Below are 20467 nucleotides of genomic sequence, written 5' to 3'. Positions count from 1 at the left end.
TACCGTGTTTTCCGGACTATACGTCGCTCCGGAGTTTAAGTCGCATCAGCCAAAAAATGCATTATGAAGACGAAAAAAAAAACCCACACATATACGTCGCACTTTTTTGAAGTGTTATTCTATCCATAGAATCTGTGATTGTATCTGATAAGCGGCGCGTGGTTACTGCGCGACTGCATCGTTTATTTAATAACCGAACAGCTGAGCAGTGATAACGCGCCCTTTGCCCTGTAAGTAGCCTAGTCTGATTATTTTAAAGATCTACTATCACTATCGTTATTACTAATAGCCTATATTATTATTATTATTATAACTAATATTAGTAGCCTATTACTGATGCATTAATCAGTTTGCTTTTAGAATATTTTTACCGGTAGGGCTTATTATCGCCCCATGGCTCTTTCATCTGTGTTATTAAAGCCGTAGTCGTCATTGAGGAGTGTCATTCTTCATTTCTGTCGAATTTTATTTCATCAAATCAGAGGCCAAGTAGGCTATAGGTATATCATCTCCAAAGACAGGTACAGTAGTAAAAACAACCGTCTAGTGGAAAAAACAACAACCGCTCAGAGAAAAAAAAACAGGCAGAACGCTACATAGCGCCCTCTCGCGGTGAAAAAAACAAAAACATATATACGTCGCACCGGAGTATAAGTCGCATGGCCAGCCGAGCCATGAAAAAAAAGTGCGACTTATAGTCTGAAAAACACGGTAGATCTTCAAAACAAAATCGGAATCCGGTGAAAACTCGGGGAGGAGGAGTGATTTTTGTGGACAGACTTGTGACAGCAATAGCTCACCGCCCTATAATAATAATAATAATAATAATAATAACGATAAAAAGACGCAAAAAAGTGAAATATTCAAGAGAGATGAGGAAATCAGAGAGAAAAATTGAAAGAAGAAAGAAAACATCTGTTTATGAATGACCTGTTTCTATGGAAATGATAACGAATTAGAGTGAGCGCATTAACATAAACCTACGCCATTGTCAGAGCTGCTGTTATAGAAAACTAATCAACACCTTCTGACCAATCAGAGCGCAGGATTCAACAGCGCTGTGGTGTGAAACTCCAGATTTCCTGTCTGTGGCGGTCGTCTCACACACACCAGGTCCGTTTGAAAAATATCTTTCAGTCGTAAATTTATGGAAATTTTATGCACCTGATTGTTTTTACATTTTCACCGGGACATTTTTATTTATTTTCAAGCTCTGAAACATGGAAAGCACGTGTGTGTGTGTGTGTGTGTGTGTGTGTGTAGCTGCCTGCTATAACATTAAACAGACTTCAGTAATGATCACACTGTGCTCTAAGCTCTACCTCACTTCCTGTCTTTCCAAAGCACACGTGTAAGACGACACACTGCACGTTCACACGCTCGTGGTCACCGTGAGCGTACCTGAGAAGTCTCCAGGTGAGGGGGCGGTGCGGCCGATGTTGGTCAGCAGGTGGTCGATGTTAGGAACGGGCTGAGACTGAACCGTGCTCTCCTGCTCCACAGACGTCTAACATTAATCACACACACACACACACACACACACACACACACACACGTGTACGTTACCCCGTGGGGGAGGGAACACACCCCGAGTAGCAGCGAATAAATAAATAAGGTTTGTTCACAGGGATACTCACTACAGGCTCCTCATCTCCTTCTTCTGAGAAGAACCAGTCGTACTGAGAGAGAAAGAAGACGAGTGTTTATCATCAACTGAATTCAAGAAGGGAAGAAAAGAGAATGAACAAGATTCAAAGAAAGATTATGGAAAGACAGAACACAAGAACAGATTTACTGAAAGTAATTAAAGAAAGACAGAAAACAAAAACTGAAAGAAAGAAAGAAAGAAAGAAAGAAAGAAAGAAAGAAAGAAAGAAAGAAAGAAAGAAAGAAAGAAAGAAAGAAAGAAAGCCCACTCGGAGGAAGAGCGCACACCTGCTGAATGAGCGTCTCCACGATCTTGTACTGATCAGGCATGTGAGTGACCATGTGTGTCATGTTGTCCTCCGAGGTTCTGACCAGTGTCGGGCCGAACACGATGGCCAGGTTACGTGGCTCCATCTGACCAAACACACACACACACACACACCGATCAATCCATCCATCCACTCATTTTGTAGCGATGTATAAAAATGCAGATTTATGCAGTCTGATAAACGCGTACATTATTTTCACAACTCCACGCTATTTTTTTTCCCCCAATTTATTTATTTATTTATTTATTTATTTATTTATTTTTTGCAGGAAAAAGCCACTTTGGAATTTTTGGGAAAAGGAAAAGAACAAAATAATAATTTTAGAATTTTTGAGCGAGAGAGAAAGAAAGAAAGGAAAGAAGATAGGACCGAAAGAAAGAAAGAACAAGAAAGAAAATCTCCCAAGTTTAATTTATTTTTGGAGAGAGAGAAAAGACACAGAGAGAGCGAAAGAGAGACAGACAGACACGTACAGAGAAAGACAGAGATATAGACACAGACAGAGTGAGAGACAGAGACAGAGTCAGTCAGACAGAGACACAGAGAAAGATAGAGATATAGGCACAGACAAACAGACACAGAGAGAGTGAGCAAGAGAAAGAGATGAAGTGAGAGAGACAGAGAGAGAGCAAGAGAGAGTGAGCAAGCAAGAGAGACAGACAGACAGACAGAGAGAGAGACAGAGTGAGCGAGAGAAAGAGACAAAGTGAGAGAGAGAGAGAGAGCGAGAGAAAGAGACAAAGTGAGAGAGAGACAGACAAAGTGAGAGAGAGACAGAGTGAGCGAGAGAAAGAGACAAAGTGAGAGAGAGACAGAGAGCGAGAAAGAGACAGAGTGAGCGAGAAAGAGACAGAGTGAGCGAGAGAGAGAGAGTGAGCAAGAGGGAGAGACAGACAGACAGACAGAGTTAGCAAGAGAGAGACAGACACAGACAAAGAGAGAGACAGAGCAAGCAAGAGAGACAGACAGACAAAGAGAGAGAGAAAGAGACAAAGTGAAAGAGAGAGACAGACAGACAGAGTGAGCGAGAGAGTGAGTGAGTGAGCAAGAGGGAGAGACAGACAGTTAGCAAGAGAGACAGACAGAGAGACAGAGTGAGTGAGAGAAAGAGACGAAGTGAGAGAGACAGAGTGAGAGAGCGAGAGAGAGAGACAGAGACGAAGTCAGAGACAGAGAGAGCAAGCGAGAGTGAGTGAGCAAGAGGGAGAGACAGACAGAGTTAGCAAGAGAGAGACAGACACAGACAAAGAGAGAGAGACAGAGCAAGCAAGAGAGACAGACAGACAGAGACAGAGTGAGTGAGAGAAAGAGACGAAGTGAGAGAGCGAGCGAGTGAGCAAGAGGGAGAGACAGACAGACAAAGAGAGAGAGACAGAGCAATCAAGAGAGAGAGACAGAGTGAGCGAGAGAAAGAGACGAAGTGAGAGAGACAGAGATCAGACAGAGCGAAATCCATTTTATATATCTTTTTCTTGTTTTCCAAAATCCCAACTATAATTATTATTACTAATCTAAACACTACAAGTTCTTTAAAAATCTAACACACATCCTGGCTTAGTGTAAAACAGCATTTTAGGCTTTTTTTTTAAAAACAAACAAATAAATAAACAAACAGAGTGAGCCACACTACTCGGCCTAACACCCAATTTAAGCTCCTTTCAGGAAACAAAAACCTGCAGCCAGATCTTTAACACACTTTCTACTGCACACTTATAAAGGGGACCCATAACTGAGACCAGAGATTCTCAAACTGCGGGCTCCATTCTAGTGGTACGACAAAGAATTACTTAATTACATATAAATAAAATTTAAAAAAATAAAACGTGAAATACTATCCATAATATCCGAATGGATGAAAATATCTTATCAACCGATGACAAGAAAATGAAAGGAGATACAAATTAAGTTAATAATTTTAAAAAGTTTGCAAGTGCTTCTGGGTAGCCATACGTAGCGTACGTACGCATTCCCGCCGGTTCCGCTGACAGACGGTTATCCGCCGTTGGTAGACTAGGCTGTGATGGGAAAAGGTGGAGGTGGCTTTGCTAATTATGACGAGTACGACAAAATTACTGTCGTGGCTTAAATCCGCGAATGGGAGCGTGGATCAGGAGAGAGGGAGAACTGAAGAGGACGTGTGTGAGCCGAGTGCGGATGCTAACGACAGTGGCAAAACCAGCCCCAGAACTGCTAGCAAACGGCAGAAACCAGTGAGGAGGAAGTATGACGGAAAATACATAAAACTGGGATTCATCTGGAGCGGGACAGAGGAGCTGCCCAGGCCGCAGTGTGTTGTATGCGGGGACGTTCTGAGCAATGAGTCCATGAAACCATCGCATCTCAAACGGCATCTTACAACCAAACACACAGCACTAAAGGACAAACCAATGGATTTTTTTTTTACTAAAACGTGATGAACTGAAGCAGTCCAAGTCCACCATTCTGTCCTATGGTACACCCGTAGCCAAATCATCGTGCCAGCATCCTGATCGCCAGAGCCGGTGAGCTGCACACAATCGGGGAACTGCTGTGTTTACCATACCAATATTAAATATACTTGTTAAATAAAACCTCCGCCTTGTTTTTAATGAATACTTAGGCCGACTACGCTACTGTATTTTAATGTTGATCATTATGGTGGTACTTGGAGAGCCAAGTATTTTCTGAGGTGGTACTTGGTGAAAAAAGTTTGAGAACCACTGACCTACAACCCCGATTCCAAAAAAGTTGGGACAAAGTACAAATTGTAAATAAAAACGGAATGCAATGATGTGGAAGTTTCAAAATTCCATATTTTATTCAGAATAGAACATAGATGACATATCAAATGTTTAAACTGAGAAAATGTATCATTTAAAGAGAAAAATTAGGTGATTTTAAATTTCATGACAACAACACATCTCAAAAAAGTTGGGACAAGGCCATGTTTCCCACTGTGAGACATCCCCTTTTCTCTTTACAACAGTCTGTAAACGTCTGGGGACTGAGGAGACAAGTTGCTCAAGTTTAGGGATAGGAATGTTAACCCATTCTTGTCTAATGTAGGATTCTAGTTGCTCAACTGTCTTAGGTCTTTTTTGTCGTATCTTCCGTTTTATGATGCGCCAAATGTTTTCTATGGGTGAAAGATCTGGACTGCAGGCTGGCCAGTTCAGTACCCGGACCCTTCTTCTACGCAGCCATGATGCTGTAATTGATGCAGTATGTGGTTTGGCATTGTCATGTTGGAAAATGCAAGGTCTTCCCTGAAAGAGACGTCGTCTGGATGGGAGCATATGTTGCTCTAGAACCTGGATATACCTTTCAGCATTGATGGTGTCTTTCCAGATGTGTAAGCTGCCCATGCCACACGCACTAATGCAACCCCATACCATCAGAGATGCAGGCTTCTGAACTGAGCGCCGATAACAACTCGGGTCGTCCTTCTCCTCTTTAGTCCGAATGACACGGCGTCCCTGATTTCCATAAAGAACTTCACATTTTGATTCGTCTGATCACAGAACAGTTTTCCACTTTGCCACAGTCCATTTTAAATGAGCCTTGGCCCAGAGAAGACGTCTGCGCTTCTGGATCGTGTTTAGATACGGCTTCTTCTTTGAACTATAGAGTTTTAGCTGGCGACGGCGGATGGCACGGTGAATTGTGTTCACAGATAATGTTCTCTGGAAATATTCCTGAGCCCATTTTGTGATTTCCAATACAGAAGCATGCCTGTATGTGATGCAGTGCCGTCTAAGGGCCCGAAGATCACGGGCACCCGGTATGGTTTTCCGGCCTTGACCCTTACGCACAGAGATTCTTCCAGATTCTCTGAATCTTTTGATGATATTATGCACTGTAGATGATGATATGTTCAAACTCTTTGCAATTTTACACTGTCGAACTCCTTTCTGATATTGCTCCACTATTTGTCGGCGCAGAATTAGGGGGATTGGTGATCCTCTTCCCATCTTTACTTCTGAGAGCCGCTGCCACTCCAAGATGCTCTTTTTATACCCAGTCATGTTAATGACCTATTGCCAATTGACCTAATGAGTTGCAATTTGGTCCTCCAGCTGTTCCTTTTTTGTACCTTTAACTTTTCCAGCCTCTTATTGCCCCTGTCCCAACTTTTTTGAGATGTGTTGCTGTCATGAAATTTCAAAATGTCTCACTTTCGACATTTGATATGTTGTCTATGTTCTATTGTGAATACAATATCAGTTTTTGAGATTTGTAAATTATTGCATTCCATTTTTATTTACAATTTGTACTTGTACAAACTGCCTTCCTGTTTAAACCGGTTCTAGCCGTTAGCAGTGAAGATCAGTACCTTGTTTTTCTCACAGTTCTCAGAGACGGTCTTCAGATGTCGAGACAGGAACTTCAGGGTTTCATAATGATGCTCAGGAAGCTCATGGATCTGAGAGAGAGAGCGAGAGAGAGAGAGAGAGAGGGATCAGTGGTTCAATCCTCCTGTAGCATGCGAGTGTGTAAAGTGAACCTGCAGCTCACCAGTCTCTTTAGTGCTTTTAATCTCTCCACCCCATCCTCCTTTCGATTAGCTTCGATAAACTCGGAATACTTGTCTGGAACAGAGCAGAAGCACCCCAGTTACACTCAGAGCCAGGTTTCAATCAGGGGTCATGAAGAGCCGTGTCCTCCAGGGGGCACTGCTGCTCTGCACGCCACTCGTACTACATGCATTCATTATGAATAAAAAATCATCTACAAAACATCGCCATTATTTATTCATTACCATCACACGCTCATTCTATAACGAGGGAGATGCGATCACAAATATACGTTACACTCTGATGTTTTTTGCAAGGTCTCCGTGCATTTTAAACCATTTTCAGTCCATTTCTATAAACATCCTGAAGAATATTTAAAGTGGATTTTATTTTATTTTTTCAGCCATTTAATTCTTATTTATTTTTAATAAACATGTCCATGTGTGTGAGCTCAGCTGCACCTCACTAACATCCCGTGTGTCTGTAAAGAGATTTGAGAGTGAGGTTAAGCGAAGGGACGAAACCCAGGAGCCTCAGGTGTGCCGAGTTTGCGGCGAGTTCTCTCCCGAGGCTGTGAAGAGCGTACGGTGGATCTGAAGGTCCATGTTTCAGGGGTTTTAAAGAGGTTCAACACTCAGCACGGCAGATTTTCAGGTGTTTATTAATAAACATGTTTTTATTTCTTATTTGCCGCTTCTCCCCTTACACTCCGTTAGTTTTACTGCTGAAGCTCGATCTTAAATAATATTATTATTAGCAGGATTGTAAATAAATGAGAAAAGTGTGTACCGTTAGTAAACAGAGGGTCTGGGAGCTTCCTGAAGAACGATTTGAGTAAACTGGAGATAACGTTTAAATCCCGCCATTTCTGTGGGGGGAGGGGGACAGACAGACACACAGTGAGACAGAGAGAGAGGGGGAGAGGCAGACAGATACACAGTGAGACAGAGAGAGAGAGGCAGACAGATACACAGTGAGACAGAGAGAGAGGGGGAGAGGCAGACACAGACAGGCAGACAGACACACAGTGAGACAGAGAGAGAGGGGGAGAGGCAGACACAGAGACAGGCAGACAGATACACAGTGAGACAGAGAGAGGGGGGAGAGGCAGACACAGAGACAGGCAGACAGATACACAGTGAGACAGAGAGAGGGGGGAGAGGCAGACACAGACAGGCAGACAGACACACAGTGAGACAGAGAGAGAGGGGGAGAGGCAGACACAGAGACAGGCAGACAGATACACAGTGAGACAGAGAGAGGGGGGAGAGGCAGACACAGAGACAGGCAGACAGATACACAGTGAGACAGAGAGAGAGGGGGAGAGGCAGACACAGACAGGCAGACAGACACAGTGAGACAGAGAGAGAGGGGGGAGAGGCAGACAGAGACAGGCAGACACACACACAGTGAGACAGAGAGAGGGGGGAGAGGCAGACACAGAGACAGGCAGACAGACACACAGTGAGACAGAGAGAGAGAGGGGGAGAGGCAGACACAGAGACAGGCAGACAGACACACAGTGAGACAGAGAGAGAGGGGGGGAGGCAGACACAGAGACAGGCAGACAGACACACAGTGAGACAGAGAGAGAGAGGGGGAGAGGCAGACACAGAGACAGGCAGACAGACACAGTGAGACAGAGAGAGGGGGGGGAGGCAGACACAGAGACAGGCAGACAGACACACAGTGAGACAGAGAGAGAGGGGGGGAGGCAGACACAGAGACAGGCAGACAGACACAGTGAGACAGAAAGGGGGGGAGGCAGACAGAGACAGGCAGACAGACACACAGTGAGACAGAGAGAGAGGGGGAGAGGCAGACACAGAGACAGGCAGACAGATACACAGTGAGACAGTGAGAGAGGGGGAGAGGCAGACACAGACATACAGACAGATACACAGTGAGACAGAGAGAGAGGGGGAGAGGCAGACACAGACATACAGACAGATACACAGTGAGACAGAGAGAGAGGGGGAGAGGCAGACACAGACATACAGACAGATACACAGTGAGACAGAGAGAGAGGGGGAGAGGCAGACACAGAGACAGGCAGACAGATACACAGTGAGACAGAGAGAGGGGGGAGAGGCAGACACAGACATACAGACAGATACACAGTGAGACAGAGAGAGAGGGGGAGAGGCAGACACAGAGACAGGCAGACAGATACACAGTGAGACAGAGAGAGGGGGGAGAGGCAGACACAGACATACAGACAGATACACAGTGAGACAGAGAGAGAGGGGGAGAGGCAGACACAGACATACAGACAGATACACAGTGAGACAGAGAGAGAGGGGGAGAGGCAGACACAGAGACAGGCAGACAGATACACAGTGAGACAGAGAGAGAGGGGGGGAGAGGCAGACACAGACATACAGACAGATACACAGTGAGACAGAGAGAGAGGGGGAGAGGCAGACACAGAGACAGGCAGACAGATGCACAGTGAGACAGAGGGGGGGGGGAGAGGCAGACACAGAGACAGGCAGACAGATGCACAGTGAGACAGAGAGAGAGGGGGGGAGAGGCAGACACAGAAACAGGCAGACAGATACACAGTGAGACAGAGAGGGGGGAGAGGCAGACACAGAGACAGGCAGACAGATGCACAGTGAGACAGAGAGAGAGGGGGGGAGAGGCAGACACAGAGACAGGCAGACAGACACACAGTGAGACAGAGAGAGAGAGACACAGAGGGAGACAGACAGAGAGGGAGACAGGCAGACAAAGACAGACAGAGAGGGAGACAGACAGAGAGGGAGACAGACAGACAGACAGAGAGAGGCAGACACAGACAGACAGAGAGAGGCAGGCAGACAGACAGAGAGAGACAGACAGAGGGAGACAGACAGACAGTGAGACAGAAAGAGAGAAACAGATACACAAATAGATGCAGACAGACAGATGGGGAGAGAGAGACACAGAGACAGGCAGAAAGAGAGCAAGAAACAGAGAAACAGAGACAGACAAACAGAGAGAGAGAGGCAGGCAGACAGACAGAGAGAGACAGGCAGAAAGACAGGGAGAAAGAGAGCAAGAAACAGAGAGACAGAGACAGATAGACAGACAGACACAGTGAGGGAGGGAGAGAGAGAGAGAGAGAGATATTAAAATCCCTTTCACACTTATCCCAGGATTCTGAGGCTACAGAGTCACATGACTGAAAGGCACTGACAGTGATGTCAGTGGCGTTAGGTCAGCACATCATTCATGGTGCTCGGGTCACTCACGTCGTCATGCAGGTCGATGTCGGTCATCCCCTTAGTGTCCAGCTCCTCCTGCATGCTGGAGATGGCCGCATTGTTCCCGGGAACTCTGTAGATCCCTGTGTACTCCAACCCCCTCTCCTCCACCAGCTTACAGCACACCTCCACGATCAGAGGCACAAGCTACACACACACACACACTAATATAACTGACTGTGATGATGGAGGTGTTAACATTAGAAAAAAATCAATATCAATGTAGCTCCGCCCACTAAGATATTGTGCTCATTTGTGTAATAAGCAAAAACCTACTTTTTTTTGCCAGCAGGTCCTCGGATATTTAGCATGTCTTCTCAAAATTAATTTGAAATTCTGACATTTGTAAAGCGCATGCCGATCAGCTGTAGCGGGACGGTGCTTGGTTTACTCTCAACAGGACTGGCTGGAGTTAACGAGACTTAAAAAGGCGTGTTTAGGAAAAGGTTCTGAGGATACACGAGCCACTCGGCTTTCAGTTTTCACCAGGGGTTCTCGGGGTGATATCAGTGTTCCATGTATCTGGGCACGAACCTGATACTGTAAGATGCTTGGACCCCGCAAATCGCTGCCTGAAGCCACGTTTAGGGGCCAAGCAGCGGAACTTCACTGACTGGAGAACGCTTCGTGTGATTTTTATGAGCACTGGCACCGGGATGGAGGACGGTCTCGGCGTCCTACACAGCCATTTTGGTGTACGGTACACCACTCGAGCCCTCTAGCACCACCAACGGCATGCGTTTAAAACGCCACGCGTCGTGCTGTTGGTGTGTAACAGTAGTGAGCGTGCAGCGTTCTCACCCTGTTGTTGTGTGCGGGAGGACAGCTGTCCAGTCGCACTCCAAACATCACACCCGCTGTGGGCTTTTTCTCCTGTGGCCTTTTCTTCAGCCCTGGGATTCCTCTCTTCCAGGCGGCTTTGTCCCGCGGTGGACTCGAGTCATCTGGGTATACACACAAACCATACTTCTAACGTTAACAACAATTTAAAAAACTCTCATAATAAAACGGCTTTTACTGAAGTAACAACCAAGCTCCAGTCAACACAAACATCTCAAAAATGTCCTAAAGTAAGCATTAAATAATTTTTTTTTTTTAAATGGGTCGAGAACATTCTGGATTTGATAATAGTGCAACTCTACAAAACATCCTGGGTCACTTCATTTATTTCAAACTGCACTCTTCATCCAGACAATTCATTCAAAAAATAAAAACCAAAACACTGTGTACCTTTACTGCTCCTCTCCTGCTCGCTCCTGGGAGAGTGTGTGCTCTGACTCTTGCTCCCCACGCCCCCCAGCAGTGTGTGTTTGATGCTTATAGACGGTCGCAAAGGTTTGGGTGAAGGTTCTGCCTTACTTGTAGGAGCACTGCAACACACACGCATTCTGTATCAACACACTAGGCATATATATATATATATATATATACACATAGTGAAGCATGGTGGTGTCAGCATCACATTGGCTGCTTCTCAAGTTCCAGTTGTGTGTTTTTCCCCCCAGTAACAGGTTTAACGCAGCTCAGTGGGACATTCGAACCTTAACCCAACATGTGTTTAAGAACTTTGTCTCAGGTTTTGATCGTCTCTTGGCCCCCCATGATGCTTGGCGATATAACAATGTGATATCGATATCGTGGTCACGATCCTTGACTTGCAAGTGACGTCAAAGCAAAAAGCCTAGGTCACAACCGGACGTGCGATTTTTGGCGTTTCCCAAATCGCTGCGTTTTTTTTTGTTCGTGGAGAAAGACGCACGTTGGCCGTAAGTTTGTCTTGCAACCTGAAAAAAACGTAAGCGCCCGTAGAGTTTGTTTGACATGACCAGGGATGCAAACACAACCATGGTCAAAAAAGAGTGAGGTAGCGCGGCGACGCGGACCCCCCCACCACACAAAATATCAGTCAGACAACAGTTTCAACAAAACAGAACATTTATTAATTACTATTATTTATTAATTCTGTTCCCAATCCATCTTCAGTTCCCCACCCCAAAGTCAGTCCATCTTTACTCCTTTTTCTTCCTTTTCTTTGCCACTTCCTGAAGTTTGTGTAGTGCTTTGGATGTTCTAAAATAGCAGCTAGTCGGGTGCTAACGGTTAGCATTTTAACTAAGCCAGACAGCCACAAGCTTTAATAAGACCGATTATTGCACGTATAGAACGGTATTACGGCACTTAAATATTATCTAGGAACAAAAAACAATAGTCATTAACCCATGTAGACACTACGTTGAGAATATATACAGTCATCATGCAACTCCTCAAATAACATTACGTTTTTCAGGCGTTTTTTTACCCCAAGGATAGGTCATGGCTAATATGGTTAGATGAAGGAGGCTAGGTTACGAGAGACAAAGTTAATATATATATATATATATATATGCGCACAATTATTTTAACACTTATGCTTTGATTGTAGACGAGTAAATGACTTCCACTTCAACGCTGATCGTTTACTCCCAGTCACCGAGGCTCCAAAGAAACACACACTAGTAGATGAAATTCAGCAAGTTGATAAATTAACACACCGATCTGAGGAAAAGCCCGGGAGTCACGTTCCTTAGCAACCAGATTGCCCAGCCATCGGGTCCATCCACTGACAGTGTAGCAGCTCGCAGTTTGTAACGGAACGCTGTTGAATATTATAATAGCAGCCAGCAGCTACACTGTCAATCTTACTATCTCTGCTGGCAATGGTTCCATATATCCACCAGGGGGAACCAAACGTTGTATGGTCTGCACAGTACTCGGGTCTATCATTACTACCAGAGTGGATTACCGGAGAGCAACCCCCCCCCCAAAAAACTCTTCGGATCTGCATGAATTACACAAGTCGCCCAAAATGCCAGGGAAAAAGCGGAATGCGCCGAAAAGCGCGCCGTTTGCACGCCTGCATGACAAAGAACCTCTGCGGCCAGTCTGCGGCTCGAAAATCAGCACGTCACACGCGTGCCCTCCGTGCGTTTCACGCGCGCCCTCCGTGCGTTTCTTGCGTTTTTTGCACGTAGACCGGCTGTAGGAGCACGTATGCCCGGTTGTGACCGAGGCTAAAATAGAAACCCGGATGTCGGCCATGTTGGTGGAGATGCGGGGTCAAGCGACATTCCATAATACAAAACACAGTCAGGCGTCTGTGGCTCTCTACTGCTTTAAGCGTTCTTTTAGCGACGCCACATCTCTGTGCTTTAAGAATTCCGTGTGTGACTCGGAAAGAGGGCGAGGAAACTCCGAGGCTTAGTACGGCGCACGGCTGGACAACATCGGCAGGACCGATCTAACCAGAGGCTCAAACCAACGCAGCTCGTTACTTACTTTGCAGTAACCATTTTATCTCAGGTGAGCGTCAAACGCTTTCTTGATAAGATCATGGAAGAATTTTATTTCGTGCTGCTAGAATTTTGCTATAAAATAAGCGTTCTCTCTCGTCGTTATAATTTTAACACGTGCTTTACCATTTCGCTTCTAGGAGCGCCAGCAAACAACGGGCTGCGTTTCGATTTGATTCTTTAGCGGCCGAACGTGATATCTAGGTACTTGATGGTCGTCTTATCTTTTAAAGTGCTGATGACACGAACATGACTCTATGCAATTTCTTAAATAAACTATACAACATGGCAAACATGTTAGATTTCTGTTATAATTACGTGAAAAGAAGCTGTTGTTACGCGAATATCCAACTTTTAATTGCACAGCGCAAGAAAACCGGGTCCGTGGCTCGCGGCCATGTTGTGACGTCAGCGGGAGAACACGCTGCGGTTCACTGGCTGTTCTACTCTGGTTCTACTCAATGGAAATGGCGCATGAAAACGCCGGTGAACTCTCTAGTGCTAGCTCTTCCTCTTCTGGGAGTCTAGAATTGTGTTGATCTCTTCCGAATAGAATCTATGATAGCCTACCCTCTTTACCCTTTGCCTCTCGTTGCTAGGCGGCAGTTACACGAACGCCGCAAGCTTTCACAAGCAAATACATGACTGATATCACGCCGACTTTATGATTACATTTAGGATTATCATGTAGAATCTATAGCTCTGCGTACCTTTATCTTATGTCGTTTCACAACACGTGTTCTGACAGGAGGACTGTCTTTGGATCCGGCATAGCTACTAGTAGACCCCCTCCGGAATACTGGCAGTGTTGCCAGATTGGGATTTTTCCCACCCAGTTGAGCGGTTTCAAGTGCATTTTGGTGGGTTTTGAACATATTTTGGGCTGGAAAACTTCAGCAGTATCTGGCAACACATACTGCTGACGTTTTCCAGCCCAAAATATGTCCAAAACCCACCAAAATGCACTTGAAACCGCTCAACTGGGCGGGAAAAATCCCAATCTGGCAACACTGTGTAGGCACTGCTGATGGTAGCAGCACACGTTTGTGGTGAACTGCACACCCAAGAGATTCCTTTAAGCTGGGAAGGGTGTCAAAACAATCCAGATCGAAGTGTTCAGAGCACAGGACGGATGTTGGTGAGGGCTCCCACTTGTCACGAGTGCGCCTGACTTGCTTCACCCACTTCGCATGCAGCTCGGGATCTCTGGGAAACTTGAATAAACTTACCCCATCCTTGTGGGTTTTGGAGCAAAAGCCAGCAACACAACGTGAAGGCATAATAACTATATATATATAATAATGTATAATAATAATACTAATAATGATAAACTGAACACCTGTCGCATCAACAACAAACTGGTAAGTGAGGAGGAAGGTTCTTTCGCTGATGTCATATAGCCCCTCCTCCTCATTTGTCTCCTGGGTGCTGCAGCCCCGTCAAATTTGCCCAAATAGCCGCGTTTTTATCATAACTTGTAAAATAGGCGCCTTCGTGAATTAATATATGGATCATCGGGAATTACTTTTTAATGTTATAAAACATCGCCAAAGATGTCAAAAACGTGTCATCAGTACTTTAAATAACACGGGTCAAAACTGCATATCTATCTTCTCTCTGTATTGAATCTTCACTCGAGCGTTCAAATCGTGGTAATAGTGACCGCGCAGCTTTGTGTATCCGCCATCACGGCGGACGCTCGTGGCGTAGCGCATTCCGATCAAGCAAGTCATCTCTACGCTTTTCTGAGATATCAATAAGGTAGTGTGATTTCCTGTTCTAACAAAACCGCTTAGATGCAGCTGAATTCAAGCGTTAGAAATCCATAGCTTTGAAACTGCAAAACGGATTTATTATTCGTGTTTAGTAAAATGTTTTTTTTTAAAAAATATTTTCCCGCGCCTTTCAATAGGGTGCGTCAGTCGCCCCCTAAAAATGAAAAGTTCCTCCGATCATGATGCGTTTTTGTTTTTATGTTCCTTTTGGTAAGAAAACACGCTGGGTGAAATATTTTGACAAAATTCTAAAGTTTAATGGTGGCACCAGGAGCTCAGAGTTATGGAAAAAGCTGCTATTTTATGACAAAATTTCGATCACTTTTCATGAAACATTATGGCACCTTATAGAGTATACCAGATATCTTAGATACACATGTTTTAGTACATATTCTAAATATATTATCAAGCACAGTTTGAGTTTTAGCTGTTCATTGAATCATTCTTCAACTACTTTTAAACAATACAGATGTATTATGAATCACATTAATGCTTCTCAATCCCTTGCAAAGGTTCTTAACATGATCTCTGGCTCACAAGAAATCAATAAACGGAGTCCAACATTGTGATTCAAACCTTACGCGAAAACATAAAATAAGCGTTTTTTTGGCAAAAAATGAACCTCATGGTTAGCCTAGTAAACTAGACCCACCCGCCTAGCGGCCAAAAATATTTTTTGCCTACGAGTCTAGCCTCGGACCATATCAACAAAACACCCCGGGCATCAAATCGTGCCCGCCAATCACAACGCAAGGTTTTTGTTTGGATTCTTTGGGCGGGCTTTTGCAGGAGTGACGACAAGGCTGCGCGACGCTGGAGAAAGCACAACAGGAAAGATGGCTACGGCTAGTGACCAGCGCGCGTTTGACTCCGCTTTGGAATCAGTTTTAGAAGAATTAGACTTGGAGTTTTGGTTGAAACATGAGCAGGAAGAGGCTCTCCGCTCATTCCTTTTCAAGAAGGACGTTTTCGCTGTTTTGCCGACCGGCTATGGCAAAAGTCTGATCTACCAGCTGGCTCCGCTCGTAGCCAAAAGGATGGGGCTAGTTTGTGCAGTACGAAGAATTAATAAACAGCTTTGAAACATTACTTTTTGATTGTTTCTTATTTTCCCGTTATTTTAAATTTAAGGGAAATTATTTCACCAAACACCACTAAATAAAAACTCTCAAAAACAGTTTAAGCAAACCCTTGAAAAAAATAAGAGTGTATGTTAAGTATGTGGTACAGACTCCAAACTTGTGGTCATTATCTCCAAACTTCTTAATATCTAGAACCTGTTTATTAATTCATACGCATTTTGAAAAATGATTTATTTCAAGGCCTGCCCCACTGCTTTCTGTCGCTCTGACTACGTCACAGTCACTGTTGCGCTGATTGGTCAGAGCGTTGGCCTATACGCACAGAGACAGTTTGAAAGACAGCGGGTTGTTCCTCCCACACCCGTCGGAAACGTCTACGAGCGAGACCAGACTAAATATTCACATTTAGTCTGGCTTGCCAGGCTACCTCATGGTGCCACTTTTGAATACGGTCAAAACATTTTACAGGATGTCCTTATTGGTGAAAAGGAACACCCGAACAAAAATGCATCAGATTTTATGAAAGTGACGGCAACTGATGCACCCTACCTTTCAAGTATCGTGATGTTTGTCTTCTCAGCACCAGAACAGGAACGGGAGAAGAGTTTAAAACGCTTTGTAATTTGTGCATCAGGGTTTTTTCTAGAAAAATTTAGTATGGAGGGCGCTCACCATGGCCGTGCGAAGCCTTTGAAAAATTGAGGCTACAATGGGACATTCTGAGGCTATCTGAGAGGGGAATTGTAACAAATTGTCTGTCAACACTGAAAAAGAAAGAAGTCGTCGTCTTCTGCCCGTAGGTCGCGTTAACCGACAATTGTCCGTCATTGACGGATTTTTTTTTTTAGCTATGACGGAAAAATCTGAAGGCCGTCGGTCATTTTGACGGATGTTTACCGTTACCATTACCAATAACAATAATAGCCTAATAATAAAACATAATGAAACACACGATTGGCAAGTTGTGGCAGAGTTTTCTTACATACAGTATACATAGTCTTCACTGCCGTCACTTTCAATCTGAGCCGACGTTCCGGCGTCTTGATGTTCAGTGCATCGGCTGCTCATGTATACACTGTAGGCACTGCGCAAGGCTGTTCCGCCCATCGCGCTCCTGACCGCGCTCTCACTTTTCTAACCACGAGCACAGTGAGATGGATTAATGTTTCCCTTCTCTGCAGAAGACGCGTCATTTTTGCTATTAAAAAAAGAGATGCATTGGGTTGTTTGTGTCGTTTCCCTGCCTATACAATAGCGCTCATTTAGGCTAGCTGTTTTCTTGTTTTTAAAATGAAACAAGTGCCGATTTATTGTATTCTTCCCCAGCAAGCTTAGGAACATCACTGCTCCAATATCTGCTAAACTATCATTTTAATGAGAGCACGGGTAGACAAACTAACTTCATTTTATTTAAGACCTTCCGTGTCCGGTTCCAGGCTCCGCGGGGTGCAGCTGCACCACTGGTGCAGAAAGACGGCATGCTGCAGGATTTCCTCCCTATGAAGAGAGGACTAGCAGGGTCGGGAAATCCAACTTTCAGAGGCTCTTGCCGGCTTCTGATCACTTCCCTGGGAGAAATGTTTCCCGACTTCAGAACTTTGGCTGAAGTGGCGCTGGTTATTCCAGTCTCCAGTGTCGCAGCAGAGCGCGGGTTCAGCCTTCAGAATAAAATTAAAACGGCAATGAGAAGTCGTCTGTCCGAGGCAGAGACGCAAAATGTAATGACAGTTGCCTCGGCAGCAGTCTCCATTGACGACTTTGATTATGCACAAGCGAGCTGCCAATTTAAATCCACGCGGGCCAGAAGGAAGGTTTGAGCTCACGCAAACAGGTCAGATTAGATCGTCACTTAAATCGTTGTAGTGGACTGTTCATATTTTAACTGCAATCGTCTTGCTACGTTGTAAAATAACATTGTTCATATGCCCGTTAAGGCACAACAGCCGCAATGTTTATAGCGGAGGGAAAACGGGTTCACAAGCGACCGAACGTCAGAATCTCTGTTCATCTTTTTGCATCATAAATAAATGATTAAATAATACAAGCTTGTTCTGTGAATTAATTTTTAAATGAAAATGAGTCCATGAAAACACAAGTTATTAAATGTATAGCATTTATAGCCTATATACATTGTCATTTAAAAGCTAAAATAAAATGACAGATAATAATGGACACTGACGGAATTTTTACGACCCTGTCCGTCAAAATGACGGACGATGAAAAAGTCTAACGCAACCACTGCTTCTGCCCCGGACAGTCTTTGGCTTTCTTCCGTTTCGTGCCGCGGGATGACATCTTTAAAGCGAGTCTCCCGCCCGTTGAAACTTCGTGTATTTTCTTTTGTATGAAAATTATCATAAATGATCAAATGTGAGCGTAAATAAACGACTAGAAATAAAAAATAATTTTCAAATAAAGGGATTACTTTTTGCCTGCGTACTACTATAGCGCCGAATCACTCATTTCCGACCTAGTAAAGATCCAGGTCACTATCTGCCGATAAACAAAAAGAACGACACTCAAAACTTCAACTTCAAAATGTACCTGTTCAGTAGAAATGCTGCGAAATCCGCGTGGGTTTTCATCCGCATCTCCTCCTTTCGCCGTATCCACTCTTCCGAAACCGGTCCAATGTCTATACGATATCTTGCCGCTTTATATGCCACTCTTGCCTTTTTCCTCGCGCTATCCGTTTCGAACTTTTCTGGCCTCCCTATTTTCTTTCGTTCCGCCATTTTCGCTCCAGCTAAATATATATCGAGGTCAGATCAATCACGTGACCTCGGGTTGTGACCTCATTTTTTCGCGATCGTTCGTAGGCCTATCACTGCACCTTTTTGGGGGGGTCCAAAAACTATTTCATTTTCTTTATTTTGGAATATATATACACCATTTGAAGGTATTTATTCGTTTAATGGCATCAATATACGAGTCTTTTTCAACACCGAAAGTTTCAACGGGAGGGAGACACGCTTTAAATGCCCAAGCGTTAACAAAAACAACTCGCGAACTACTTCTGTCAAAAGCTCCCGCGCCGGTGGGTGAAAGGTCATTCAGTCTCGAGAAATCTCGCTCGACAAGTCAGCTGACCTTGTATCGTATGTAACCCATGTCAAATCTCGCGAGAGCAGCTGCGACGAGTAAACAACACGGCGCCTCGGTCTGGAAAACGCCAATTCGGATCGTTTTTGCACCGTCTGGCGGTGTATCTACTGTGATTGGAATATTTTTGGAGTAATTATAACGTATTTGATGATCAGACACATTGTCACGTGGTGTTGCTGGGATGTTTTCACGGAGAAAAGATCGTTTTGAGAAAGATTGCATGTTGTGCAGTAGCTTATAAGTGCATGGCCTACCGTAAGTGTGACTTGGGGTTCAATCGGCATTTCGGTAAGAGGGCGCAGCGCCCCTGTACCCCAGTTTAGACGAAAGCATGGTGCATGACTTTAATCCACGTTAATGTGAGGGAATATTTTGTGTAGATTCCTGATGTAGTTCAGGTTCACGTCAAAATGGGGAAAGTGAAAGATATCACCTTTACCAAAAATGACATGTTAAGTGACAGAACTAGCGAAGCCTCACCTCATGGAGATGTACTCTTTGATCTTCCTGTTGATCAGGTCAGTGCTCGTCACACCTGCGTTCTGTACGAGAAACAAGAGTGAGGATGTGTTTCACTTTTCTCTCAACACACACACGATAAAGATAGTAACAGAACAACCGACGCGTAGTAGGAGGGAAGGGCGAGGGGGTGGATTCACAACACCCGTTCAACAAACACTTCCTCCTTGACCTTTACTCGTCATTATGTAAGGAGAGTCAACGCTGTGCGTGTGACGCCGTTAGAGAAGCGGAATTCCTGTTAACCCTGAAGACGACGACGATGATGATGATTTTCCTACAACAGCACGCCCTGGAGTGTTTTATTCCTCTTCCAGCACAGCAACCTGTCAAACACCGCCAACATCATAATGTTTGTTTTATCCATTTATAGCTACACTCCGGGTTAACAAGACAAACACATCTGATCCCTGTGAATGAGCGGTTGCTATAGAAACAATAACGGTTTTAGAGGTGTACTACGGTCAGAGCTGCCATTCCGGAAAAAAAAAAAATCATCGCTTCCTGCAGCGCTGTGTTGAAGAAGAAGGAATAAAACACTCAGGGACCGGCTTTTAAATCAAATCCGCGGCGTGACCCACCTCGTCGTCCTCCAGGTTGCTGTTCTCCTGAATGGCCCGTATCCAGGACAGCATGTTGTCCCGACTCTCAGCCTGGAACAGGTACTCGCAGTCGGACGTCGTGAGCCGGAAGACGTTTTTGCGCTTGGTGTCGCTGTAGGAGATGTCGATGAGGCAGGCTTTGATGCTCACCTGCTGCGGCTCGTCGTCCAGCTGCGAATGCACGTGAGCCTCCTTTCGGTCCTTGTACAGGAAGACCGAGTGGCCCCGCAACACGCCGTACATCTGCTTCCACGCCCGCATTCCTCCGCCCACACGCTACACGGAGCACAAACGTTAGCATCACGGTTAAAAATAAACCCCTCCCACTCACTCAGCCG

General features: G+C 44.8%; 1 protein-coding gene across 6 annotated transcripts in view; it reads right to left on the bottom strand.

The window, feature by feature from the left end:
* Positions 1 to 20467, bottom strand: part of arhgap21b (Rho GTPase activating protein 21b) — a 126151-nt gene that overhangs the window by 10457 nt on the left and 95227 nt on the right. For all 6 annotated transcript variants that reach the window (XM_060928128.1, XM_060928148.1, XM_060928167.1 and 3 more), the window contains exons 13-23: positions 20109 to 20405; positions 19489 to 19550; positions 10948 to 11087; positions 10519 to 10661; positions 9706 to 9864; positions 7259 to 7337; positions 6471 to 6544; positions 6289 to 6378; positions 1936 to 2061; positions 1638 to 1679; positions 1402 to 1507 (exon numbers count right to left, since the gene is read on the bottom strand). In XM_060928128.1, coding sequence (XP_060784111.1) covers positions 1402 to 1507; positions 1638 to 1679; positions 1936 to 2061; positions 6289 to 6378; positions 6471 to 6544; positions 7259 to 7337; positions 9706 to 9864; positions 10519 to 10661; positions 10948 to 11087; positions 19489 to 19550; positions 20109 to 20405 — 1318 coding nt within the window. The remainder of the gene's footprint in view (positions 1 to 1401; positions 1508 to 1637; positions 1680 to 1935; positions 2062 to 6288; positions 6379 to 6470; positions 6545 to 7258; positions 7338 to 9705; positions 9865 to 10518; positions 10662 to 10947; positions 11088 to 19488; positions 19551 to 20108; positions 20406 to 20467) is intronic.

Source organism: Neoarius graeffei, chromosome 1 (genome assembly GCF_027579695.1).
Source record: "Neoarius graeffei isolate fNeoGra1 chromosome 1, fNeoGra1.pri, whole genome shotgun sequence".
NCBI lineage: Eukaryota > Metazoa > Chordata > Actinopteri > Siluriformes > Ariidae > Neoarius > Neoarius graeffei.
The sequence above is the reverse complement of the archived record's forward strand: the minus strand, read 5'-3'. Positions and strand labels throughout refer to the sequence as shown.